The sequence below is a fragment of the Planococcus citri genome, chromosome 4, assembly GCF_950023065.1.
Source record: "Planococcus citri chromosome 4, ihPlaCitr1.1, whole genome shotgun sequence".
NCBI classification, from domain to species: domain Eukaryota; kingdom Metazoa; phylum Arthropoda; class Insecta; order Hemiptera; family Pseudococcidae; genus Planococcus; species Planococcus citri.
Window position 1 is genome coordinate 65698288 of NC_088680.1, and position 27873 is coordinate 65726160.

At 34.4% G+C, this 27873-nt stretch overlaps 2 protein-coding genes across 4 annotated transcripts in view; one reads left to right on the top strand and one right to left on the bottom strand.

Moving 5' to 3' along the window:
• Positions 1 to 3274: 3274 nt before the first annotated feature.
• LOC135845458 (uncharacterized) lies at positions 3275 to 5624 on the bottom strand. Of its 2 annotated transcripts, none has more exons than XM_065364022.1 (6): positions 5462 to 5624; positions 4938 to 5114; positions 4407 to 4794; positions 4124 to 4251; positions 3814 to 4041; positions 3275 to 3702 (listed from the first exon to the last, which is right to left on the bottom strand). In XM_065364022.1, the coding sequence occupies exons 2-6, from the start codon at positions 5109 to 5111 to the stop codon at positions 3616 to 3618; spliced, it is 1005 nt and encodes a 334-aa protein (XP_065220094.1). In that variant the 5' UTR covers positions 5112 to 5114; positions 5462 to 5624; the 3' UTR covers positions 3275 to 3615. The 2 variants fall into 2 exon arrangements, with proteins under 2 accessions (XP_065220094.1, XP_065220093.1); XM_065364021.1 differs by having other exon boundaries at positions 5208 to 5624.
• A 3456-nt stretch (positions 5625 to 9080) lies between these two features.
• LOC135843106 (zinc-regulated GTPase metalloprotein activator 1-like) overlaps positions 9081 to 27873 on the top strand; it is a 150654-nt gene continuing 131861 nt past the window's right edge. For both annotated transcript variants that reach the window (XR_010558243.1, XM_065360855.1), the window contains exons 1-12: positions 9081 to 9220; positions 9288 to 9474; positions 9570 to 9666; positions 9772 to 9863; positions 10371 to 10430; positions 10552 to 10589; positions 12592 to 12659; positions 16763 to 16849; positions 16982 to 17026; positions 22620 to 22700; positions 27276 to 27336; positions 27471 to 27605. Coding sequence is in view for 1 of the 2 variants with exons in the window: in XM_065360855.1 (XP_065216927.1) it covers positions 9297 to 9474; positions 9570 to 9666; positions 9772 to 9863; positions 10371 to 10430; positions 10552 to 10589; positions 12592 to 12659; positions 16763 to 16849; positions 16982 to 17026; positions 22620 to 22700; positions 27276 to 27336; positions 27471 to 27605 (942 nt within the window). In the remaining variant the exon portion in view is untranslated. The remainder of the gene's footprint in view (positions 9221 to 9287; positions 9475 to 9569; positions 9667 to 9771; positions 9864 to 10370; positions 10431 to 10551; positions 10590 to 12591; positions 12660 to 16762; positions 16850 to 16981; positions 17027 to 22619; positions 22701 to 27275; positions 27337 to 27470; positions 27606 to 27873) is intronic.

The window sequence follows — 27873 nt, forward strand, 5'->3', positions numbered from 1 at the left end:
TAGATGTGCATTTTCAAAGTATTGATTTTTCAACCTCTCTCCCACCCTTTTCAGCTACAAAAAAGTGGATTTTCGCGCCATTTTTAAATGGTTTTTTGATTTTGTCTTATCACATGGAGCCTCCAGAAATTCAACTAGGAGACTGAAATTTGGCATGTACATCCGCAGGGTGTCCTAAATGTGCCTCCAGGGAGTTATAGCATTTTAACCCCTCCTCACTCCTCTTACAGCTGCAAAAAACGAATTTTCGCGCCTTTTTTGAAGGTTTTTGATTACCTAGGGAGCTGAAATTTGGCGTGCATAATTTGCAAGTACCCTAGATGTGTCTTTTAGAGTGATCTGAGTTCAGAAGCCCCTCCTCCTCCCCACTCTCCAGGTACAAAAAGGTATACCTATACTTTTGTCTATTTTTGTATTGTTTTTGATGAAAGCAAGGTAAGACCCAAAAGTGTGAACGTGGTGAGGAGGAGATTTGAGGGGAGTGAAGACGACCCGACCTTTGCAGGGCTCGTACTCGGTTACTTTTTTGAACTTTATGGTAATTTTTTAAAAGTTTGGTTGCAGTTGATTGATTTTTTTAGTGTTTAAAATTCAAATTTGTCAGAGATTATCACTTTTTGTCAAGAATTGCTGAAAGTCTCTCCTTTTGATTTGGCCAAAAAGTATTGTTTATTGGCAAAAAAAAAGCTGGACGGATTCTTGAAAAATTTTAGATTTTGTTTTGCTAAAAACTGTTTAAAAATCTAGTTTGTTTACAAAAACTCGTAATAAAGTCTTGCCGTTTGAAAAAAAATTCTGAAAAACATGTCTTTTTAGTTTTTTGCCAATAATTGAAGGGTTCCTTTCCAAGTCGGCCTAAGTCCATTTTTATCATTTTTGAGTTAGCAGCGCCATCTGCTGGTACAGGTCGGTTAACACCTTTATCACCTTGTCCCAACACCTGGCGTTACTTTTTTCGCTCAGGAGCGCTGTTTTGCCGGCTCGAAAAAACAGCTGATTATTCCAAAGTGGCCTAAATCCATTTTTTACGAGTATTTGTATACAAGTGCGGTTGTGCCGGTTTTTTTTTCAAATTTTTCAACGATTTTCGAGAGACGAAATTTGAAGGTGCTTCGAATGAAATTGTTTCAGAAATGTATTAAATTAATGATTCGTGAATTTTTTTTTGAAAAAACGCGTTTTTCAGCTCTTTTTCGAACTTTTTAACATCAGATAATTCCAAATGGGCCTAAGTCCACTTTTTCTGACTGTTTGACGCGCTCTGGAGCTGAAAATACGCAAAATTAAAAAAATACCAATACGGTACTTTAAAGCAGAAAGATCAAGCTTCACAACCATATAATCACATCATTTATTATTGAAGCGGAAGGGCGAGAAAAACACTTATTTGTGTTTTTCTCGAAACGAAAAAAATGGACTTAGGCCGACTTGGAAAGGAACCCTTCAATTGGCAATAAGTCCTGCTTTAAAATCCCATTTTTTCGCTAAAAATTTTTTGGTATTTTGAAAAAGCTTGCTCGAAAGCCTTGCCTTTTGCTTGAAATTGTTGTAGTTTCGCATTCAGAAAACATTAGCAAAAAGTTTCACCATTTATCACAATTGCTGTGGACTTATCTTCTTCCTCGCTTGCCCCTATCTGGACATTGCAACTATAAAATCCCAGCGACCAGTTCCCTCCAGCTATCTCTGTCCTCGGCCTTTCTCATGCATTCTCCCAGTGACATTTTGGCAGTTTTCTTGATCAAGTCCGTGTATCGGGTAGGTGATCTTCCCCTTTCTCTCTTGCCTTCTATGTGACCTTAGACCGTCAATTTTTCCAAGTTGCCCTGTTTCACGATGTGTCCCAAAGTAGCACAGTATTCGTCTCCTGATGACTGTGCTTAGCCTTTCCTTTACACCCAGTTGTTGAAGTATTGACGCATTTGTTCTTTTCTGGACCCATGATATCCTTAGCATGCATCTGTAGCAGTACGTTTTGAATGTGTCAATTTTATCTTGATCTGCCTTGCATATTGTCCAGCACTCTGACGCATACAGGAAGATGGAGAAGACTAGCGTTTTTACTATTCTCAGCTTTGTGACCTTTGTAATGTTGTTGCTTTTTGATATCCGGTTGAGCTTTCCCATTGTTGTCTTTGCTATGGTCGACCTTCTACTGATTTCTCCGGCTGAGCTTCCCTGATTCGTTATTAATGAACCAAGGTAAATGAAGTCCTGTACAACCTCTATACCATCAATCTCCAATATTTTAGGTCTGTTCTTTTGCTCCCTATCATTATCATTATTTTCGTTTTTCCTTTGTTGACCCTCAGGCCTGCCTCATTGCTGGCTTCTTCGATTTTCCTGAGCATTTCCTTCATCTCATCTGGTGTCTCTGCGAGCAGGGATGTGTCATCGGCATATTGTTCCTTTCCTCCAAAAGGTGAACAACAAACCCTCCACCATCCTCTCTGCCCTCCTCAAGAACAAACGGAACCATTTATATCTGAAGCTGAACGAAACAATGTTGTGATTGGTTGTCGACGTTTGTTGTTCACCTTTTCGTTACCTACTCAACAATATGCACTCTATCACTATGTCCCAATAGGGCAGTTCTCATTACCCATTCTCCATATGCATTGAAGAGAATTGGGCTTAGTATGCATCCCTGTCTTACTCCCTTTGCTGTGTGGAAATGAGTGGTGAGCTCTCCTTCAACTCTCACCTGTGCCACGTTGTCCACATAAAGACTATTCATAAGACTGACAAGGTGCTCTGGTACTCCAAGCTTTTCGTTTTTTTATTGAAATTTTTCTAATAGGTAGGTACTAGAGCCGAAAACGGCTACGCTACCCGCTTACCGGTATCTGGTTAAAATACCGGCTAAACCCGCTAAGTGGTTGTATCGGGTTGATTCGGATATAGATAGTAGCGCATAGCGAGTACAACCCGAATGTTTTCGCACTTGGTCTGCGCACGCACCCCAAAATTTGATAATGCGTAAGTGGGAGGAGTTACGCTTCTACACCTGTCGTTCGTATGTGTGATTGACGTTTGACATGATTGATGACAATGATGATGTCATGCCGGTACACCAGCTACGCATTCAATGCGCTACTAGTTATATCCTGAACCGGTGCGACATTTTTTCAATTCGCTACCCGCTACTACTGAGTAGCGAGAATTTACGATACGGATAAGATAGTTACCCGCTGTCAGCGAGTACCGTTTTCAGCTCTAGTAGGTACATACATAGTTTTCTAAAAATTTTAAAAATTTGACTTTCCTTCGAAAATTTCCAAAATATCTCATTTTTTTCTCAAATGGCTACAAAGCTAATAGGTAGTAGATACCTACCTATTTGTCAAGAAGTTATGCTTTTTGCTAAAATTGCCTATAACGAGATTTTAATTGAGACATTGAGACATTTTGTTTGATAATTTTACATTGAATTTAATTGAAAAGTTTCTTGTTAGGTAGATACCTATTTGTGATTTTTTTCTGCATTAAAATATTCGCGTCACTTGCTGTTAGTTTTTACAGACTTCTTCAGTTCTTCTTGATTTAAATTCCTTTGAGTTTCCTTTTCCGTTGGAATCAGCAGTGTTCGATGGATTAACGAAAGACCTGAACTATTTATGAGATAGGTATGAATTCCACCGGCGTGAAAAAGTTTCCACCAAATCGTTCTACTCGTAGTAATTCTTCTAGGTCAGTCTTTATCTGAAATAGAATGAAATGTTCAACATGCACACAAATTCATATTTATAGGTAATTTTACAGATGCCTAGGTACCTCTACCTACATATATAATACCTATATTTATTTACTTACAGCATTCATCAAAGACTCAAGGTTTGAATAATTTTCTTCGAATTCTTCAGTGGATACACCTTGTAAATTTATAGGGAAACCTACTCGTATTTGAATAACTATAGCGGGTAAATTGGTATTCCGTTTTTGTGCATATTCTGTACTATCATATATTTCACTACGATTCACTAGAAAACTCTCTAATATGGTGCAGTTATGGTTTATAAATTCCGAATTACTTTCTACTTTCTGAAATTGGTAGGTACATAACACAAATATAAGAATATTCGATCTATTGACCCAAAATATTCTCTTCGTAGAAAGTACTCACTTTTAAAACATCCTTAAAACGAATTTTAGCATCGTTATGCAATTTTTTACATTCTGCGATAATCACATAAAATTTTGCAAGATAAGTATCAGCAGTTGAAGAAGATATATCTGCACTTGATGTGGGAACTGAAAACATAACCGAGTAAAAGTCATGCCAAGAATATAGATAAAAAGAAAAGAAATAGGTACCTATTATAGAGTTCTGATTGGTGATTAATCATGTTTGTGTAAAATGTAGGTAAATAATGTTTATTATAGTAATGTACCTACATGCAACCTACCGTTAGTTTTATCATCAGAGATGGCACTTAATAAGATATTGCACGCGGCTTTTCTCGCTGCATTCTCTCCAAAAATTAATTCGCATACTTGTGGTATTTCATACTGCTTTGGTTTTGGGACTCCAGACATTTTACCAGCAAATAAAGTTGTCGTTACTTCGAACATTGGATCGATTTCATTAGCAAATTCCTCCAAGCGTAATTGATTACATTTTTTAAAGCAATTTCGCAGATCGTCGAAAATAGGTCCTTCGACAAATTTTATAGCTAATACCCATTTAATTAAACGATCGACTTCAAGATGGCTCAACCAATCCGGAAATTCTTTTTCTACGTCAATAATCCAGTCATGTATTTTGATCCATTGTACATATTTGAGATAGCCATTCTATAAAAAGAATTCTCTATAAAAATACACAATTTAGATTAACCTAGGTGTAGTTTTAGAAATTCCAATTTTGTTCAGTTTGTGAGTTTATCGATACAAGAAAAACGAAGCATATGTTCGAATTTATCAACAATTTACTTTACATTTTTCACTGCATAATTTTCCATTTCACGGCTCTTATCAGCACATAACTCGTCATTGGTTTCGGAATCATAAACGTCCTCCGTGGACTCCATGGAATTCACCCACCACCTGTACCCTGATGTCCCTGATAAGAGATGTGCCATTATTAAGTGAGATAAAAGATTGAAATTCATGTTCTGGAAATGAAAGCAGCAAATAGGTAAATTCCGAACAGTACTGGCCGGCGCATTTAAACTAATTCAATCTAGGAATTCTTCGTTTTCCGTTACCTTTGTGGTTCGCAGGTTACAATAATAAGTGAAAACGGAATTGCTTTTGGTACATATATCTAATTTGAAAATTCGTTACGCCGAAAAACACCCCAAAAAACATGACATTTTCTGTGACTTTGGATTTTTGAAAACTTGAAAATTATTTAATCATTGGAAAAAACTAAAATGTCATTTTGTTCAACTCAAAATCTTGAAAAAATTCCAAAGTCCAAAGTTATTGATGTACTTAGGTATTAATCAACAACACGTACCCATTAGTGAATGTTGCAATAGCAGTTTGCTGGCTTTAAAAAAGGTCACAATAAATTTGATCATAGGAAAAGCAATGGCAGCGAACTGAATAGCTACCTATTTTTGGTTTGTTGGTTTATGCGATGCGAAAGTATTATCTATTACTATTAGATATAGTCTGTTTCAGTTGAGATTGGGAAACTAGCGATCGAACTTGAAGTTTCTGTTTGTTAATTAGAAATTGACGTAACCTTAATATTTAATAATGCCAAGTAGATATGATGGTATCGCAGTCCATTGAATTTCTACAGATCATTATTGAAATCTGAGGAAACTTTTCGCTTTTAACGTCATGGGTATGATTGAAGGTTTTTTTTGTCCTAAAGGAAAGTTCAAAAGTATTGCAAAATTACCTTATAAACTTGAAAAATTTAAAAAAAAATTGAAAAAATTAAAAAAAAAATTTTGGTGACTTTTTCAAAAAATTTTGTATTTTTTTCAGGTCAAAATTATTCAAATACAAAAAATTTATCAAGGTTGGCACATTGAAATTTTTGAATTATAGAACTCATTGTTAACTTTTCAACTTTTGATAATTTTTTAGTTACAGTTGCTTAATTTTTTTTCAATTTTCAAAAAAAAATGCACTTTTTAACCCCTGCATTTGCCATTCACCTGTCTTGACCGATATTTTAATCATGAATATTGTTAATTGATACCTATTTTTTTTGTCCGTTTTCTAACAATAAATCGTCATTAATTTCAGATCTATTTCGAGTGGAATCATGTCTTCGTATTTTCTCGAACCTGAACCAATGAGTAAATTTCGCCGAAATCCATTCAGCTTGATGCAAACAGCTTCGGTAGTATCTGCTGCGATGTTGAACCGTCAAGCTGTCACGATGAACCCAACCAATCCTCAAGAAAACGTCCCGATTCGCGCAGTGGCAATTTGATTGGCACTTTTTTTTGCCATTCTTGGCAAAAGAGTGGTAAAGCTCAAATTGAAATGAAAACCAGACGAAAATGCCAGTGCTGATGGCAATTTTGAAAACTTGCTACAATACAGATTACACTCTGTTTATGCTAGTTTTGACAAAATTTTGCCAACGTTTACAACATTTTGCCAATAGTGACAAAACTTTGTCCGTTAAATTTCAAAAAATAATCTATTCCCAGAAGTGGGGAAGATAAGATGAGATTAGGCAGAGTCGAGCGCATGTTCCACTCTGCCTCGTTGGTTACTTCATACTTTGGTTCAGTTTTCAGTTGATGGTGAAGTAGTGAACACGTTGTACAGAAATTTGGTTATAATTGATGCGTGAAAATGTCGTCTGGAAGTCGAAGATGAATCGGTAAGTACCATATATCTGTATACATCTATCATGGGATAGGTACCATGACTTTTGTTTTATCTTGTTGTGGGTATCTGTAACTTCATGCACGTATGTATTTTGCGAATTGATTGCAAGTGATTCAGACGTTATGTTACAGTGATCGTTGAGGAAATCACATCATCTGGTATCATAACTTGGGTGTATTTATGCTCACCATGTACCAGCCAAGTCTTTAGATTATGCAGTTTCCATAATGATAGTCTAATGAAAACAATACTGTAACAACGTCTGAATCACTTGAAAACCAAATTACATAATATGCGTGTACCTACTTACAACAAGATAAAACAAAGCACATGGTACTAATGCTACAATGAATGTATACAGGTACATATAATTAGGTACAGATTGATTTTCGACTTCAGACATTAATTGCATCATTCCCTGCAACTTTGACCGTTAAAATAAACGATTTTCAAATTTCAAATGTGTTCTTTACAGGTACCTAAATCAATTGCCATAGGATTGCCACTGAGTGGCAAAATCATTGGCAAAATAATTGCCAATGAGATTGCCAGCAGTGGTAAAACAGAGGCAAAATAATTGCCAATTAAATTGTCACTAGTGGCAAAACGGTGGCAAAACATTTACCAATGAGATTGCCACCAGTGGCAATCTTATTGGCAAAATTTAATCTTTTGCCACATTGGCAAAGTTAAAATGCTGTCTTCTCATTGGTTGGAGCTTTGCCATTATATTGCCTTTTTTTTGCCATTAGTACACCTAGTGGCATTGGCAAAATATTTTGCCATTTGCGCGAATCGGGGTACGAGATATCATCACTTTACCATCAATCATCGAACGTAAGATCAACTGCTTCATGCCGCTGACCAAGCAACAAATAGCATCGTGGAATAATTTTTACAATAGAGAGATATTCTTCAACGGTTTTTGCGATCGAGCTCAGGAATATTTCCACGTATTAGTATGGTCAGCCGATGGTGCCATTAATTACGAGGAAACAGCTCTAGAGATGCTAAAACAAGACGACTTGAGCGCCGAGGAAAAGTACAGAATCGCGTGTAATCATTGTTTAAGAACTGAGATCAAAAGATTGAGAGTTAATCTGAAAACCAAAGTTAATATGCGAAAAGCCGAACGTCATTATCCGTTGCTCTTTTACTGGGAACGTGTTTGCAGAAACGAAAAGACTGCCGGATTGAGTAAATATATTCTCAGAAATTTATTCTACGGTCCGTACGATTACCCAGCTTGTGCTTTGGATTATTTCTTGAATCGTTTGAGTTTACCTAAACAAACTTCCTTTATGAAATCTTGCTACGGGAAAGTACCATTTAGAAGTATGGAAAAGTTTCTAATGCGATTAAACAACGAAGAATTATGGTCGTTTTTCCGAAATGCTGAAAAAGATATTCTGGCAGATTTTATAATGAAGAGTATGATGCACATGGATTTCATGACGCAAGTTCTTGGACGTATATTTACTGAGAACGAGTTGCATATTTTAATCGAAGCTGCCAGAACACTGAACAGAACTGGGGATTTTGACAAAGAGTAATAATTGTAATGTCTGAGGATTTATCACCGAGTGCGACGTTGTAGGATTTGCTAACGAAAGTATTACCTATTTACGAATTTAGTGGCTGTTCTTTTTTTTAATGCTTAGGAATACTCGTTAGAATTTGTTTTCAGTTTTCTCCTATTTTTTTTTCAGGTTTGCTGCAGAATAAACGATACTTTGATTTAATCTTTCATCTTTGTCTTTATCGAGTTGTTTTTGTTACCAAGAACACAATTACAATTGATTCTAACGAAAATAATACTGTTAAAACTGAATTAAATTCTATCAATTGATCAGTTTTGATCACGAGTAATGTAAATTGAAATTTGAAATTCGACAATGGTTTAATATGTAACAAAGTGGTAGGGAAATGGAAATAAATTGACAAATTGAGATAATGAATTTGTGTTTCTAAAAATGGAAATCTGTTCTAATTATTTTGTATATTTGTAATCATGTTGAGTATCAGGGTTTAAGGATTCTAATATCTCTTTCAAGTTTCATAAACTACGAAAAATAAATTTTTCAAAACCCGAAAAAATTATCAATTATTTATCTAGCTCCTAAATCCCAATCACTGAAAAAATTCGCGATCTGAATACAGATGACGTCAGCAATGTGAATGCGTGACGTCACCAACATTACACCAATCAAAACGCAGAATGCGTTTCAATTCCAAGATTGCTGAATTGCTTCACCTTTCGAACCTTGGAAATGTTACTAACCTTGTAAAATACAATCTTATCACCGGTTATCCCGCAAATTTTTCTTAATTTTCGATGTGTTTCACGTATTTAATAACTAAACTCTCGAATTATTCGAAACTTATATAAAATAATGTATTATAATTCAATTAATACGTAAGTTCATGCTCGATTCACTCTTATTATTACGTTAGATTAGTAATCCATGTCGTACATTTCGCAGATAATCGTCATGGATTCGTCAGACGAAGATATTCCAAATCTGGTCGATGCCTCTCTCGATAAAAAATCTGTTCCTGTGACCATAATTACCGGATATTTGGGTGCTGGAAAAACCACGCTGTTGAATTACATATTAACCGAACAACACGAACGAAAGATAGCTGTGATTCTGAACGAATTTGGCGAAGGTAATGAAAACAAATCTGATCTCAAATTGTTATTTTTTCATTTCTAAAAAATGTATTCACACATTTCATGTGTTTTTTCACTTCTTTGTACGTAGGTAGTGCTCTTGAAAAAGCAATTTCTGTCAATAAGAAAGGAAACTTGTACGAAGAATGGTTGGAATTGAGAAATGGATGCTTGTGCTGCTCGATCAAGTATGTTCTAACTTCGAAGTTTTGTTCTGATTTATGATCTACGAACATGAACCGTAATGTAATGTTCTAAAAAATTGAACCAATTATGATTCTATTTAATTACAGAGATAATGGCGTAAAAGCGATTGAAAATTTAATGAAGCATCAAGGAAAATTCGACTACATTTTGTTAGAAACTACCGGACTAGCTGATCCTGGTAAACATGATTATTATACTAACGATTGTAATATGCAATTGCTTTTTCTAGAATCAAATACATGTAAACCAAGGATGATCGATTGATATTCCGAGAAATCATTTTGTAACTAGATTTTAGTGATGGATATTTGATTTTCTGCGATTCGAAACACTTTTGTCAGCTCAAAAATTGTGTAAAATAGTCTAAATTCAAATTCCATGCCCATGTACGATCAAAACGTACATTTGTATTTGTTATTGAGTGTGGCTTTAGCTCAAACTTTTGACTGAGAAATTCAATTATCTGTTTTTACGTAAAATCACTCGTTCTAAGACTGGAAAGCTCAAGTCTAAATCCTGTCGAGTATTCTTGATCGAGTTACAAATTGAATTCGTTCGATATTTTTCATTTTTTTTTTTTTGTTTTGTTATGAGAGCAATTAGAGTGAAAAATTACTTTCACGTTTGATTTTCGTTCATTAATTCGGTTCTTGAATTATTCTGTAATCAATATTTTATTTTTCAGGTCCTATTGCTAAAATGTTCTGGATTGATAAAGAATTAGAATGTGATATACACTTAGATGGTAAGCCCTTTAATTATTTTGAAGAATCATAATTTATTATATATATATTTTTTTTTCAATTTTTGAGACGGTTTCTTTTCGAATTATTCGATGTTTAATTTCGATATTCATCTGTATTCAGGAATCGTTACCATAATCGATGGCAGACACGGTTTGAGCGTGAGTATTCATTTTTTTACAATAAGATACTTTTAATTATGATTTATGATGAAAATTACTCCAATCGTTTATTTAGTCTTCTTGACGATCAATATGATGAAATTTTAGAATTTTCAGATAAAATATTTTTACAAAACTGCTCAGTTGGTAGATTAGTGATTAAATTTCAGTTCTCGTATTATTTAAATACAACTCGAACATTTATTGTTTACCATAGTGCGTTTGTAAGTTCAAAGTTTGCAAATAGAAAGCACGAAAAGCGTACCAACGTACCTACTACCTATCTATAGTCGTCGTACAGAAAGCTAGAAATATTGCACAGTTGATACAATACGTTCGTTTGTAGGTGTCGAACAAAAGAGAGTGAACTGTAAGGTTTTTATTAGTATATACACCCAAGTCTACGATTCTCGAGCGAAAAGTTTTATTATACTGGAAAGTAATAAAAGATTAAAATTAATTCCACTCGAAAAAGCAAAGTTACCAAGTGCAAAGAGTCATAAGAGAAGAGGAAAATGTAAATAATAATAATAATGTAAATAACGAAGAGGAAAATGGTGGTTTTATTCGAATAACATTTAGTAGAGAATGAAGCGAATTTCTCTCTGAAACATAGCGCAAATCTTACGAAGTAGAATTGAGCAAGCAAGAAACGACAAAGGAATACGAATGACAGTAAAATGGAGTTGGATTGAAACAAAAGAAAATGAACGGATTGCCATTTGTAAACAAAGTCGTCAAGTAGGTTCTTTTGTCCTTTGAGGTTGTTCAAATAATATTTCACCGGCAAAAAGATTGGTGAAACAAGACCGCCTTTCAGGAAAATCGTATCACGCTGTCGAATCGTTTCTCTCTTCTCTCCTCCCATTCGGTAGTCACCTTGCTTTTCGTTTCGTATTTTTTTTCTCTCTTTCTCTCTCTTTTTTCTAGCTCTGTTTTCACGTATATCTTTATCTACGCAGAAGTCTTTAATTTCAGCTGAAGTCGCGGTATCGTCGTTGGAAATTTATTCAATTTTATATTTAAATTGTTTCGAAAATATATTTGAAACGTCTTAGCTCGCACATTGTTGCGCATTTGGTCTTTTTTTTCTTAAACCTGCGTCGAAAATATTTTTTCCCGAAAATAAATCGACGTAAAACGAGCTTTCTGCGACGAAAAAATTATATTTTGGATCTGCCCTCAAATTTAAACTCGAAATTTTCCACGTTTTAAAGGTACTATGTACATAATAACGATCAATGAGAGTAATTCGTTCTCGTATATGTAAAGTAGATTGCCGTAGATCAATTTATAATCTTATATACGAATTATAAATGCGATGGTTTGTTTAATAAAAGTTAGGTTTTGAAGAACTGCAATCCGGTAGAAAAGTTCATTAAGTTCGAATTAATGCGAGCTTGTCAGCGTTCTTATGTTTATCGTAGCGCGATCCGCTCGGTTGGCATTTATTTAATAATAAGGGTATTACGCTTTGAGGATAAAGAGGGTTTAAACGAGAGAATTTCCAGTGTAAAAGGGGCTTCGGCTTTCAAATACAAATTAAATATTCGGTTGGATTAAAGTTAAAACGATGAGAAGTCGTCATCTCTTCATTGTTCTTGATAAAAATACTTGATTTTCTTGCGAATAGCGCGTTATTAACACTCTTCGGATTGCTAAGTTATTGCTTTATGCGCTTTTGGATTTTTTTTTTAAATATCGATCTGTGCGAGATGAGTGTTTTGATGGGCTTTATTTTTACTTTGGAGTTTAGAGTTTTGAGATGTTGATGATTATTTTGTTGATTATTACGCGACTTCGTTGCATCGAACATCTAATTGAACTTTAATTGGATATACGTGCGACGATGTTTTTATTTTGTATTTTTAGAATAGGGTAAGTTCATTGGTATGTAGGCACTGTTGACTTTTAGGATCATTTTGTGGTTTATTTTGTCATTTGATTTCATGTGATGAAAATTAATCGCTTTTTTTGTCTTTTTTTTTATTTGTTTGAGCAGCATCTGGAAGATAGAACAACTTCTGATGGAGAAAGTGAGGAAACAGGATGTACCAACGTATTTACCAAGTAAGTTAATAATATTATAGATATTATTATGGATATAGGTTTGGAATTGAAACGCAGCAGCAGGATTTTTCCAGTATTCTCAACCTGAAATTAGGTATAACTATAATAGCCAACGTTTTTTCTTTCTACACTTTCCGAAATCCTATATTGTAAAAAAGATCCCAAGTTCCCTGAAAATTGAAATTATAAAAAAATATATTTTTTGAAAAAATTGTCAAGAAGGTCTTGGGTTTTTCTCAAAATTGGCAGAAAGTTCCACTTTTGCTAAAATTGTCAGAAACTTTCATTTTTGCAAAAATTGTCAAAAGTTGTAATTTTGGTAAAAATTGCTCAAATGAGAAATTCCTGATTTTCTTCTCTAAACGTTTGAAAAGTTTTTTTCCTCCAAAATTTCTGAAAAAGTCCTGTTTTTTGGCGAGATTATCAGAAAAGCTAATTTTTTTCTAAAAAAGTCGTACTTTTCTTAAAGTTGTGAACGTCGAATTTTTTGCTTATTTTTTTCTCAAAATTGACAAAAAGTCAAATTTTTGCCAAAATTGTCAAAAGTTTTTCATTTTTGTTAGAAAATTCCTGCTTTTTTGGCTAAGCAACTAAAAATATCAACTTTTTTCTCAACAGTCCTTTTTTTTTGCAATTTTAAAGTTTTTTTTTAAAAAATAAGAACTTAAAACCATCCTGCTGTTTGGTTCTGTTTTTGGTCAAAATTGTCTAAAAGATTCGTTTTGAGAAAAAATTGCTTCAAAATGGAGTTTTTCAAACATAAGAAATCCAGTTTTCTAATTTGTGTTGAAAATCCTGTATTTCACTAAACTAAAATTGCCAAAAAATAATCTTGGTTTGATATTTTGCCAAAATTGTCACAGAGATCTATTTTTTTGTAAAAATTGTAAAACAATCCCCAAAATGTTCCAAAAGTTTTGTTTTGTGCAAAAATTTCCTAAAAGTACAGTTTCCTGTCTTTTATTAGAACTGTCAACAGTCCTTACAGTCCTAATTTCTGCCAAAATTGTCTAAAATTCTCATTATTTGTCAAAAAGTTCTAATTCTTGCAGAACAAAAATTATGATTTTTTTTATATTGAAATTTGTTAAATAAAAGTTAGGTACTTTGCCAAAATGCCGAAAAAAGTGCTGCTTTTTGTCAACAAAAAGTCTGAATTTTTGCCAAAATTGTTGTGGAATTGGCTTTCGTTTTTTTTTTTTTTGCAAAAATTCAAAATTTTTTTTGCCTAAATTTTCAAAAAAAAAGGTTTTTGTCAAAATTGTGAAAAAAATTATTTTTTTCAAAATTGGCCAAATGCTCACTTTCTGGTCTCATTTTTGTCAAAATTTCCTTGTTTATGCCAAAATCGTCAAAAAGTCCCATTTTTGCCAAGAAATCCTATTTTTTGCAACAATTATTAAAAAGACGTCGTTTTTTTAAAAATCTTGTTCTTTTTAAAATTTTCTAGTATTGTCAAAAAAGCTCTGTTTTTTACCTGCAACATTGTCATAAAGTTCCGTTTATAGTAAAAAATGTCAAAAAAAAGTCCTGTTTTTTTTGTCAAAATTTCAAATTGAAAAATCTAATGTTCTGTCAAAATTTCCGAAAAAAGTCTTGGTTTTGTCAGAATTGTCAATGAGATTCATTTTCTGTTAAAATTGTGTAAAAATCTTTACTTTTTGCCGAATTTGTCCGAAAGTGTCGCTTTATGTACAAAAATCCTGTTTTTCATCAAAGTTGCCGGAAAAAGTCCCATATTCGCCAAAATTACCAATTAAAAGTCCTCTTTTTTTGCCAACATTGTCAAAAAGATTCGTTTTGAACAAAAATGTCTAAAAATGCAGTTTTCCGCCTTAAATTTTATAATAAATCCAATTGTCCATTTGTGGTAAAAAAAATCCTGTTTGCGCCAGATTTGTCGAATACTTAAATTCTTGGTTTTTGTCCAAATTGCCCTTGTTTTTCGCCAACATTGTTGAAAAAAGGTCCATTTTTTGGTCAAAATTTTCAACATTTTTCAGTTCTAATTGTCAAAGTTTTCGGAAAGTTTCGAATTTTTTTGTCAAAAAGTCCTAATTTTTGTAAAATAAAATCCTGATTTTTTTTTGATTGAAAATTGCTAAATAAAAATTTTATACTTCGCCAAAATCATGAAAGATGTCCTCCTGCTTTTTGCAAACATTGTCAAAATTGCTGCTGAGAAATTTCTACTTTTTTGCCCACGTATCAATTTTTTTTTTTTTTGATAAAAATGCAAAACAGTTTTTTCTCTCAAGTTTTTTAAAAAGTGGGCTTGGTTTTTGCCAAAATTGACAAAAAGTCCTATTTTCTGTCGAAATTCTCGTTTTTGTGGAAATTGACCGAATACTTATTTCGCTTCATAGTCCTACTTTTGTCAGAAGTAATTATTTCAGCACATACTCGTCAGAAAGTCCAATTTTTTCCAAAAAAATGTCAGTTCTTGACATTATCAAAAAATTGTTTTTTTTTTGTAAAAATCTCTTTCTATTTTTAAAATTTCTAAATATCGTCAAAATAGAGAGCTCCGTTTTTTGTAAAAATTGTCAAAAAGGTCCTGATTATTGCCAAAGTGTCTACAAAATTCCTGCTTTTTTGCTTAAACTTCAAATAAGTATCGACTTCTGTTGACAAAAATACAAAAAATCCTGCTTTTTGCCTTTTCAAAATAAAAAATCTAATGTTCTTTCAAACTCAAAATTTCTGAAAAAAAAAGTCTGCATTTTTGTCAGAATTGTCAATGGGACTCATTTTCTGTTAGAATTGTGTTAAAATCTTTATTTTTGCCTAATTTGTCCAAAAGTCTCACTTCATGTCCAAAAAGTCCCTTTTTCGTCAAAATTGCCAAAAAAAAGTCCCATATATTCGACTAAATTGTCATGAAGTTCCATTTTCTGTGAAAATTGTTAATAAGTCCTCATTTTTGTCGAAAAGTATTTTTTTTTCAAAATTTCCTATAAAAGTTTTATTTTTTGTGCCAAAATTGTCAGAATTTCATGAAAAAGCTTTAAAATTGATCTTAAAATAGCTTATTTTGAATTTTTAAAATTTTTCAAAAATTCAAAAACGAATTTAAGGATATGAAATTTTAGTTGCCGGTGGTCTCAGAACATGCTCTTTCGATCTAGCTCGATTTCGTTCAAATCAGAAAGTGCCAATTCAAATTATTCCTTCGTTAGTTTCTTCGAACATACGATCACTGTCTGCAGTACTTATGGAGTGTTGTAAACAATTGGTCGAAATTAGTTTACGTAAATGAAATCCTATCTCTCGACCAGGCTACAAAACTTTTTAAATTTCGTACACTCGCCTCCTCGTCACGCGATGAATAAACACTTTCGAGCTGTTAGGGCAAATTGAATTTAAGAAACCGTTTTGCATAGAACATTTTTCAAGCTGCGAGTAGGTATCGAGCTGTTGGTTATAACGAGAACGAGAGAACGAGAACGTGCAGCAACAACGACGACGACGACGTCGGCGAAAAAAACAAAATAATTTGCATTTAACAGCTTTGAAAATGTAATCGTTCAATTGGGCTGTTTACGTCGCTCTCGCTTACAAAAGGGAAACGACTAAACTAAACGGATTATCCATCTTGAAAGTTTAAACGGGCGCTTTAATGCCGCTACGCCACGCCGCACCTTTGCTGTGCTTATCGTCGGTGTAATAATGCAATCATTGTAAACGGCCCGCGTTCAGGCTCCGACAAATGGAAAACGAAAGAAAACTGTGAAACGAACAAGGAGGAGACTAAATAGTACTACGACGAAAAGCTGGTGATTAATCTATTTTCTTTCGGTGATATTTTTTGTGCCCTTTTTTTTGTGGCTGACGACTATTGAGTTGAATTCTCGGATAGGTATTGACTATAAGGGTATAGGAATACAACCTGCCTATCAATTTTTCAGCTGGGATTGAGTGGAAATTTGGTCACTAAAGGTTCCTTCGCTTCGTTTTATATTTTTTTTGGTTCTAAAAATTGTAAATAGATGTTTAATTTTACGATAGGTATTGTACATTATGCATATTTTGTGGATAAAATACGAATAATTTACTTTATTTACCTACCTATTTTTTTATATTTTTTTTCTAATTGTTTACAGGCAGATAGCGTTGGCCGATTTTCTCGTCATTAATAAGATCGACATTGCTTCTGAAGAAAATATTCGTAAATTGAGCAGTCATATAAAGTAAGCGACTGTGTAGTTATTAATTTCACGAATACCTGCTGGTTGTATTTTTCTGAGCAGGAGTTCAAATTGTCCATTAATTTGTTGTTGAAAAAAAATTATAAATTGATTCTCGTTTGTGTTTGTTTTCAGACAAATCAACAATATGGCAGAAATAGCTTACACCACCAAATGCAGGTAATAAACATTTTCAATTTTTACTCCAAAAGCAGGATATTTGATAAATAAAATCGTCCAACGAAAAACAACATTTTTTAACTGATTTTTTTTTCTTTTCAATTTTGATGTTTGTTTTATTTTTTTTTAAAAAAACAAAATTTTTTGACTGTGAAAATTTTTGTCTGAAATTATCAAGTTTGATTTTCTATCATTAGTTACATTTTGAGGATTGTGTTCATTTTTCCTTTTCGAGGTCTTCAATGCGAGCATAGCTCGTCGTCAGTCCCTTCAAAACCCTGGTTGGCAAATCATCCCTCTTACATGCGTCATTCCGTGCCAAATTAGTTCGATTTTGGATTCAGGTACTCTGATTCTGCTTAAAATTGTTTTATAGCTTCCTTATATTGTGAGGAGGAAAGAAAATCACCATCATTGGTCCCCCAACTCCCCTTTGGGTACTTGAGTTGTCCTTTTTCTTTCAGCAGTTGAATTTACTCGTCGTCATATTGCCCCAATTTGAAGTTTAAAATTGCTCGAATTTGGTGCATTTTGAAAATGGTATGTTTTCGACGTTTCAAAAGCAATTATTGAACGCAATTTCAAAAAAAAAAAAAAAATAGGCAAATTTCATTGAAGAATTTCCTGAATCTTACCAAATTTCAGAGCTATTTATTTAAAAATTGTAAAAATACTTAAGAATCGTGCATTTTTGTGATAATGTATTTATATTTATTTACAACTTTTTGAGGTGTGATTCGCAAAATCAGGAGGGGGAAGGGGGTACGGAGCCCCAAAATGTTGGTCAAAATGTAAAAAAATGTCAAATATTATGTGACATATCGTTTCATATGTTTTCGAGACCGCTAAATACGAATATCAACTTATTTTTTGGATTGGACCTCTCCAGTCTCCAGTGCTCTCTATTTGGACCCCCACACTTCCTGAAAATTGAAAAATTTGTGTTACATATGGTTTGATAGGTTCTCGAAAACGCTTTTTAAGAATATAAACTCATTTTCTCGATTCAACTCCTCCAAAGCCCCCTCCCCCCTCCAGATTGGTCCTCTATATTTTCTAAAAAATTGAAAAAATCGTGTGACATATGGTTTATTGGATTTCGGGAGTGCTGAGTACGAATATTAACTTATTTTTCTGATTCGTCCCTTCCAACACCCCCCCCCCCCCCAAATGGTCCAATCGATGTTCAGAAGATTTGTTGTTCTATTTTGTGGCTCACTATTGAATTCAAAGTTTTGTTAGCCATTTTCTTTTGGTGTAATAAACGTTGATACGAGTTTTTTTAAAAAAATGAATTGGAGACTATGAGATCCTTTGGACATCACAAAAGGATCACAAAATTTTAAAATCGATAGTGAACAACAAATTAGAGCTGCAAATTTTTTGAAGACCAGATTTATTAATATTTTATGTGCAATGACCTTGAATTTTTTCCAATAACTTTCAGGTCATTTTTGTTTATTACAATCTGCATTTTTCTGAAATCCTTGACACAAATTTTCAGGAAATGAAGGGAGCCATTGAAGGAGCCATGGGCGCTGAATCAACAAAATTGGGCAGTATTTGTTTTCAGCGCTCCCAAAACTGCATTAGATAAACCATAGTATCACTCGATTTTTCCAATTTTTTTGGAAATTTTGGGATGCAAGGGGCAGTGTTACCAATTTGAAAAAAAATAGGTCAATATTTGTATTTAGCTCTCGCCTTATCTAACTGACAATTTGAAGGATTATACTTTGGGCCATGAAATTTTGGCATTTTACTGGCTCAATGAACTTTAATTTGACCTATACCTCAGTAAATGTGTCTGGATAATGACTGAAGATATCCTTGAATTTGAGCAACTCCTCAAGCGCCTCATCTAACTCAGCCTTGGTTATTCTACCTTTGCAAACTGCCTCGCCTAAAAATCTCTTGAGATTTCTTTCAAAAATAACAGGACCATAGTCTGGTGGTAGGCCATCTTTTTGAAAAAAAAATTTGCTAGGTCAGCTTGTGACACCACTTCTGTTGTCTCTTGCTATTTCTGTATTTGTGTTTTGTAGTAAAAGCTGGCTCTTCCTTTCTCTTAGTACCAGGTGGCTTACAGGAAGCTTTGCCAGTTTTCAGATCAGTTCCCACGTAGCACTGACAAGATTGTCTGTGGCCTCGACAAAAGTATCGACATGATTTTGCATGATTGTTGATTGAAAAAAGTCAGAACATTATCCACAAAGGGGTTAATCTAACTAGTAACTACATTTAAGATGATTGATTAAAAATTGACAATTTTTTCAAAACCTATGATGAAAATGCTGATGGTTGTCATTGCTATCTACATTTGTATCTACAGTCATGTGCAAGATTTCGATATATTGTAGATACTTTTGTAGACCCATGATCGATATCAAAATTCAGGTCATCTTGTCGATCCAAAGTTGATGTCGACTATAAGATCAACAAAAGCATCTACAAAATTTTGATCTTGTGTAGTTACTTTTGTCAATCTAATAATTGTCATCAACTTTGGCATCGGCAAGACAACCTGAATTTCGATATCAATTATAGGGTCTACAAAAGTATCTACAAAATGTCATCAATCATCTGGTTAATATTGATAAGCAGGGCTTGCAAACCGAAACCAAAACCGAAACCGAAACCCCCAAAAACCGATTAAAATTGCTAAAAACTGAAACCAAAACCAAAACCAGGAGCGTTATTTTCCCACAACTAAAACCAAAACCGAAACCGGGAGCGTTATTTTCTCAAATTCAAAACTGAAACCGAGAGCGTAACCAATTGAAAACTGAATTGGTTTTGGTTTTGGAATTTTTCAGGTAATTAGCCCAATTAATACTGCATTTTTGGTAAAAATTAAGTAAAAACTGATGCTAAAGGTGAAAAGGCCTGAAAACTGAAAAAATTGACAAATTTGGTACTGCCAAAGTGCCGCTTTCTAGTCACATACACAAAGTACTTGAAAAAAAAATCACTTTCTTGGCCTTCTTCCCTCTAAAAAAGGAGAAAAAAGGGAAAAACCGAAACCAAAACCGAAACTGATTCCTTTGAAATCAAACCCTTTAAGCAAAACCGGAACAAGAGAGATATTATTTTTAAAAACCTAAACTATAGACACTGGACCTGCGGAGTAAGACAACCAACTGCAGGCTGAGGGGAATGGAAACGGTAAAGAAAGTTTGTGTAGGGATAATTTATCCCGCTGAGTGCTCTTGGCTGCGCTGTACTTCAATCCGCAGGCAACGGGGGAAAGGGACGGTAGTGAGTTTTGTGTAGAGCCAATTTCTCCCGCTGAGTGCTCTTGGCTGCGCTGTATTTTGCATGTAGTTTGTTCAAGAAATCGACAGCAGCGCAGCCAAGAGCACTCAGCGGGAGAAATTGGCTCTACACAGGTTTTTTTGGCAAGATGGCTGCCAGTTGGTTGTCTTACTCCGCAGGTCCAGTGTCTATAACCTAAACCAAAACCAAAACCAAAACCGAAACCTTTACTTACTTTTTCAAAAAACATGAAACCGAAACCAAAACCGAGAGTGATATCTATCCGGTTTTCAAGCCCTGATGAGGAAGTTGATGTCCATTACAAGATCTGTAAAGTATTTTTAGAAATTTTGAAGTGTTGCCGACTCATTTATTGATGTCTGAGTCGATCCCTACCCAGGGCAACTTTTTTTTTCAAAAAATTTTTTAAGGTGAAATACTTTTGAGAATAATTTTACTTGAATCAAAAAAAGAGTTTTGGGCACATTTTGCACATTTTTCAATCAAAATTTGCTTCTTTCAGACTCAGAAAAATGACACCAATGTCAAGACCTTGTTGAGACAAAAAATGAATGTAGACGACAGTCAATTTTGATATCAACTTCTCACTCGTCATTTATTGACATTGGTGTCAACAAGTGTTGTGTCGACAAGTGACGGATTGGAGATCTCATCTTTTCCATCAACTTTGACATTGCTTGTGCTACCCAGGTTCTGATAGCTAGCTTTTTTCAACATCTTGGTGCCAATTAACAATATTCAATTGTCACCTGGCATTACAAAGAATGGCACTTTTATCTTATATTCACCGTACTTCAATGGCATAACTATTGCCTTATGCCATGCTCTAACTACCTGGTTATTAGCAAGATGGCATTGTATGTGTAGTACTCTTTTCAGGTAGATGAATTCAACTAAATCAGGCAGAGCTGTGGGACTGAAACTATTTTGGGACTGGATTTCAGTTTCGGGATCAAAATTTATTCATTTCAGGATTGGAATTGTTTTGGGATTTGTTCTAAATTTTCATTTCAATTTCGGGATTTGTTTCGGGATTGAAAAACTTGTTTCAGTTCTGGGTTGAATCAGTTCCAGCTTTGGGATTTTCATTTAAACCAATTTTAAGCCCAAATTGACCTATGGAACCTGCAAGGGGTCTAATAAATGGGATGTTTTAATATGGGGAATCTGATAGTGTAGTTAATATAATGTTTTAAATGCATATTTTGCTTAATTCGTTGTGTAATTTTTATAATAATCTGAATGAATGATGATAAACGATGTAAAATGACAATTTATCAAAATAAAATCGCAGAAAAAAGACAAAAATTGAAATCCCGAAACTGAAACGATTTAGTTTTGGGATTTTTTTCAGGTTCAAAATTTTATTGGTTCTGGGATCTTTTCGATTTCAGGATTGGTTTTGAGATTGGATTTGAATCGAGATTTAATCGGTTCCTGGTTTAGGGGTCGTTTCGGTCCCACAGTTCTGGAATCAAAGTAATCATTTATCAACTTATTAGCAGACATCTCTGATATGATATTAGGTGTAGTGCCTGAATCCAGCTGGGTATACAGCTTGATATTCGCAAACACCAGTGGTATTACACAAGACTTCGCCTCTTCAAAGTTCTCTATCTGGCTCTTCTCCAACGGCTCAATTTTCTTTGGATCAGTCTGCTTCTCATCAATCATACTGTCACCAGCTTTCTGTGCCTGGGAGTCGCTGCCTCCTTTCTGTATCATGGGAGTCAGCTCCTTTCTGAGTCCTGGGAATTCCGTCCTTTCCACAACTCGTGTTGTAAATATCATAAAAATTTATGGATTTTGGATTCCCCCCCCCACACCAAATTTCCAACCAAGAGCTCCGAAATTTGGCTAGATGTTGAAAATTGAGTTTTCAAAAAAAAGCTTAGACTTTTAATAAATAATAACTATTGGAATTTTTGGCGAATATTTTTCAGACTAATCTCAATTACCTTTAAAACGTTGAAAACAAATTTTCTCCAAGTTGCAGCAGCCTCAAACAATTCAGATTGTAATGGGAAATTTCAACTGCAGAAAAAAACTACCCTAATTGTCTCAAGAGTGGTGGGGGGAGGGGTGATGCTGATTTTTTTTCTCTCTTGATAATTCTAAGGAATATAAGGAATATTCAGAAAAGTGTCGAGCAGAATCGTAGAATCTGAATCCAAAACTGGATTGATTTGAGGTGGGATGATCCTTACTCAAAATGGGTTACCTTCTCTCCTATTTGTAAGGGGTTCGTTCTGATTATTATTTATCTGAATAATTATGTTACTTCTTATTAACATATCTTGTTGTATTTTTTTTTCAGCCTGAATTTGGATAAAATTTTGAACTTGAACGCTTATTCGATGACGCCATTGGCAGAGACTGGATCAACGAACACGAGCAGGTTAGTCAGTCCAACTACTTACGAGCATTTTTTAACGCTAACCCTGCCTTATATGTACATAGTAAGAACTCGAACCTTGAAGTATCTAGGGTAGGTACCTTTGCTACCAGCGTAAAAATCGACACGGTACTTGATACTTCTTAATTCGTTGGCTGGGGCATGGCAAGGATATCGCGGTATCGCGCATAGTGGCAATAATCAAAATAATAATAACGATAATAATTCTTCGGGGAGGTTAGATTAAACGGCAATGAAGTTGGTAAATAAAAAGGGATAGTGTGGTGGTACCTGGCGGCAGCAGCAACAGAAGCAGTAGCTAAAATGATCGCGTTTACTACGAAGGAGGGAGACCGGGAGAGACTGCGTATATAAAAGCGCGACCACTTGTCTTCCTAATAGCGCTATAATGCAAATTCTACCCCCTGATCTTGTGTACTTTATTACATACACCCCTACGCGTCGATGGTACAATATTTTATTAAGCAGCGCCATCTGACCAGTTTCACGTTTCCCCTTCGTCGTCGACAACCGACGACTTACCCATTATGATGAGATTCTTGCGAGATTAATTTGATATCCTTGAAGTTTGGGGATTTTTTTTTACAGATTCTGTGGGTTTTATTTGTTCATTTTGTGGATTTGGAAAATCGATCTTCACATTTTAATCTCGTTTTAGTGAAAATTCTGTGAGTTGAAGGTCATCGAGCATTTTTGAATAATCGAAGGCGATAAGGATTCAAAAAGTTGATAAATTTTTCTTCAGTGTTGTCATATTTCTTAGGTGATCCTTAAATGGGCTCTGAGTTTAATGGTGCTAGATTCTGAAAGAGGAAGGGTCGTCGAAAATCAGTTCAATAGATGGGAAAATCTTCCACGTTTAATATACATCGTTTGCTTGCAAAAGTTATCCCATCTAATGGTTTTTGGTCATCATTTATGCGTATTATGTTATACATACAAAAACCTCGCCCAATGTCCACATTCTCAATATCTTTCCCATTTAATATTTTTGTTTTCCTCTCTCATACACTCGTGCTCTTATGATAATAATAATGCAAAGACGTGGAAAAGTAAATTTATCACAAGCAATATTATGATTTGCTAGCGACCGTTGCGTTGTGTACCAGGAAAGATTATTGAATAAATTTTGCGGTCAAATGTACCTCGTTGACCTTTTTTAATTCGCGTATTTATCGCATCGTCACGTTCGCATTGTTGGAAAAGGCTAAACGAGCATTTGTCAAAGCGAACGCATCTTTGACAATTCGAAATTATTAATAGATTATTATTTTCATCCTGCACAATAGACCAGTACGCGCTAAATACGAATAAACGTAAACGTGGCGGCGATAAAACGTTTATTTATTGGTCTGCGAGACTGGCCTTTGTCGTGCACGATATTCGTATATCGAAAATATTGTAAATATTAATTTTAAAAATGATAATCGTTTTTGAGGATATGAAATCGCGTTTGCTTCAGATCAATATTATCTCTGGTTCGTAATAGAGAAGGAACGGTAGGGTAGGGCAGCCACCTTCGGCAATTTGAGGGGGGGTTGGAAGATTAGAAGTGGTTAATGAAGAAAAGGTTGTGAAATAAAATCAAGAACCAAATCGTTTAGAAACAGTTTTGAGCGGTCTTGAACAGTTCTGGAGCCTCCAGCGAATTTGTGGTAATGACAATTTCTACAAAATTTTACCAAATTGAAGTTGAAAAACGGAAGTTCAATAGGTATATATTCAATTTTTGACTTCCTAAATTGATTGGAAGGAGATTCGAGTGATTTTTAGGAGTTCTGGAGCCTCCAGCAAATTTTAGGAATGGCCAATTTCTACAAAATTTCATTTTATTCAAGTTAGAGGACTAAAATTGAACATAATATTCTATTTCTGACACATCTTAAGTCGATTCACAGCAGTTTCCTATTGAGAGCTTCTGGAGCCTCCAGCAAATTTTTGAAAATGACAATTTCTACAAAATTTCACTAAATTCAAGTTAGAAAACTGAAATTTGATATAGATTTCATTTTTCAATTTCCTAATTGATTTGAAGCAGTTTTCGAGTAATTTTGAGAAGTTCTGGAGCCTCCAGCAAATTTTAGAAAATGCCAATTTTTACAATATTTTACTAAATTGAAGTTGATAAACTGAAACTTGATAAAGATATCATATTTGATTTCCAAAGTTAATTGGAAGCAAATTCGAGTAATTTTTGGAAGTTCTGGAGCCTCCAGCAAATTTTAGGAAATTCCAATTTCTACAAAATTTGACTAAATTTGAGTTAAAAACCTGAAATTTAATTTAGATTCTATTTTTCACTTTCTGAATTGATTGGAGGCACATTCGAATGATTTTGAGCTGTTCTGGAGCCTCCAGCAAATTTTATGAAATGTCAATTTCTACAAAATTTTACTGAATCGAATTTGAAATACTGAAGCTTGATATAAATATCATTTTTAATTACCCAAATTGATTGGAAGCAAATTCGAGTGATTTTTGGAAGTTCTGGAGCCTCCAGCAAATTTTAGGAAATTCCAATTTCTTCAAAATTTCATTTTATTCGAGTTATAGCTTGAACTAAAATGAACATCTATTTTATTTTTGACCTCTCAAGTCGATTCACAGCAGTTTCCAGCCGTTTTGAGAGCTTCTGGAGCCTCCAGCAAATTTTTGGAAATGACAATTTCTACGAAATTTTAAGATTAGAATCCTGAAATTTGATACAGATTTTATTTTTTTCACTTCCCATATTGATTGGAAGCAGTTTTGAGTAATTTTGAACAGTTCTGGAGCCTCCAGCAAATTTCAGGAAATGTAAATTTCTACAAAATTTTACTAAATTGAAGTTGAAAAACTGAAGTTTGATATAGATATCATTTTTGATTTCCTAAATTGATTGGAAGCAGATTCGAGTGATTTAGGGCAGTTCTGGAGCCTCCAGCAAATTTTTTAGGAAATGCCAATTTCAACAAAATTTCATTTTATTCAACTTAGAGAACTGAAATTGAACATCTTATTCTATTTTTGACCTCTCAAATCGGTTTACAGCAGTTTCAAGTTGTTTTGAGAGCTTCTGGAGCCTACAGCAAGTTTTTGGAAATGGCAATTTCTACAAAATTTTACTAAATTCAAGTTAGAAACATGAAACTTGATAATATAGATTTTATTTCTTTCACTTCCTAAATAGATTTGGAGCAATTTCGATTAATTTTAGCAGTTTTGGAGTCTCCAGCAAATTTTTAGAAATAACAATTTTTACAATGAGCTCCTTATGGCAGACCCTTAAATTCCCCCATTTCTAAAAAAAAAAATTGAAAAATTCGTTTGATCTAAGGTTAGTGAGGTTTTGAGAAACGCTGATTTTGAATTTCTTCTCATATTTTTGATTCAAGACCCGTGAGCCCCTCAACATGCCTCAAATTTCAAAAAAAATGGGAAAATTTTGTGACTTATGGTTTGTTGTATGTTTGGAGGGGCTAATCTCTGATTGTGAATTTCAAATCGCTCATTTGATGTGAGACCCCTGAGCCCCACAACAGAACTCAAATTTCACGAAAACGAAAAAATTCGTGTGACCTACGGTTTGTTTGGTTTTTGAAGGTGCTGGTTTCGAATTTCTAACTTTTTTTTTCAAATTTGAGACCTCTAGACCCCATAACAGGTCCCAAATTTCAAAAAAATTGAAAAAATCCGTGTGACGTATGGTTTTTTTGGTTTTTGGAGGTACTGGTTTCGAATTTAGATTCACTTTTTCAATTTGAGACCTCTGGACCCCAAAGCAGGTTCCATATTTCGAAAAAATTGCAGAAATACGTTTGACCTTTGGTTTGTTTGGTTTTTGGAGACACTGGTTTCGAATTTGTAATCCCATATTTCAATTTGAGACCTCTGGGGCCCTACAACCGGTCTTAAATTTCAGAAAAACGAAAATATTGTGTGAATGACGTATGGTTTCGCTTAGTTTTTGGAACGGTTTTTTTTTCTAATTTCGGTTTATTTTAGTTGATTTTTTGATTTTGAGCTTTCTAAACCCCCAGTCCCCTTAAGGGTCCAAATTTCAAAAATTTTCAAAAATTCGTGTGACCTATGGTTTGTTTGGTTTTTGGAGGCGCTGGTTTCGAATTTCTACTCATTTTTTTAATTTGAGACCCCTGAGCCCCACAACAGGTCTTAAATGTCAGAAAAACGAAAAAATTCGCGTGACGTATGGTTTGCTTGGTTTGTGGAAGGGATCATTTCGAATTTTGACTTATTTTGGTCAATTTCTTTATTAGAGTGTTTGAACCCCCCCTCCTCATAAGGGCCCAAATTTCAGAAAAAATAAAAAATCCGTGCGACCTATGGTTTGTTGGGTTTTTAGATACGCTGATTTCAAATTTTGACTTACTTTTCGGATTAGAGCCTTCTGAGCCCCACAATAGGTCACTAAATGTCTCAAAAATCAAAAAGTCGTGTAACCTGTGCTTCCCCAATTAACATACGAGTTCATTCATGTCTAAGTAGTACATATTATTTACATTATTGTAATGAATTTGTTTGTACAAATTGTAATGAATAAATGTTTGTTTTTTCCAGTTCAAACGCAGCCAAATTGTATGAAAATATGTGCGTCGATGCGAATCACGTTATTGAAAAGGTGAGTCTTATCTCCACATTCGATCAAAGCTGCCTTTGCATTTAATCCAATCGTAGATCTACATTCATTGATATACCATCAAACAACGTAAATCGTCAAGTACTTTATTGAGATTTCACCTTTTTGTTTCGCAGGATATTGGAACGGTGACCGTTGAAATATCGAAATACATACGAGCCGACGTGTTGGACGAATTTCTGCAACGTTTGCTTTGGGAAAAAGATATAAAAAACGACGCCGGTCACACCATCGAAATCATTCGCCTAAAGGTGAGTGTCGTATCATGTTCCATAGTACCAACTACCTAACACGTGCCCTACGCTTAGGTCAAGTATTAATATGCTGTATCAGCTCACCGAATTGCATCGTATCGTACGAGTACATTTATAAATGAAATTAAATTACTCGTGCAAAGCAAACGATTTCGCTTTCGTTGTCACCGACGAAGCGAAAATTGGGACGAGCTGTACCCGTATTAGTTGATATGTCGCTGTTGTCGTCGTCGCGAATTGAAATCTACGCGGTGAGGCGCGGCGA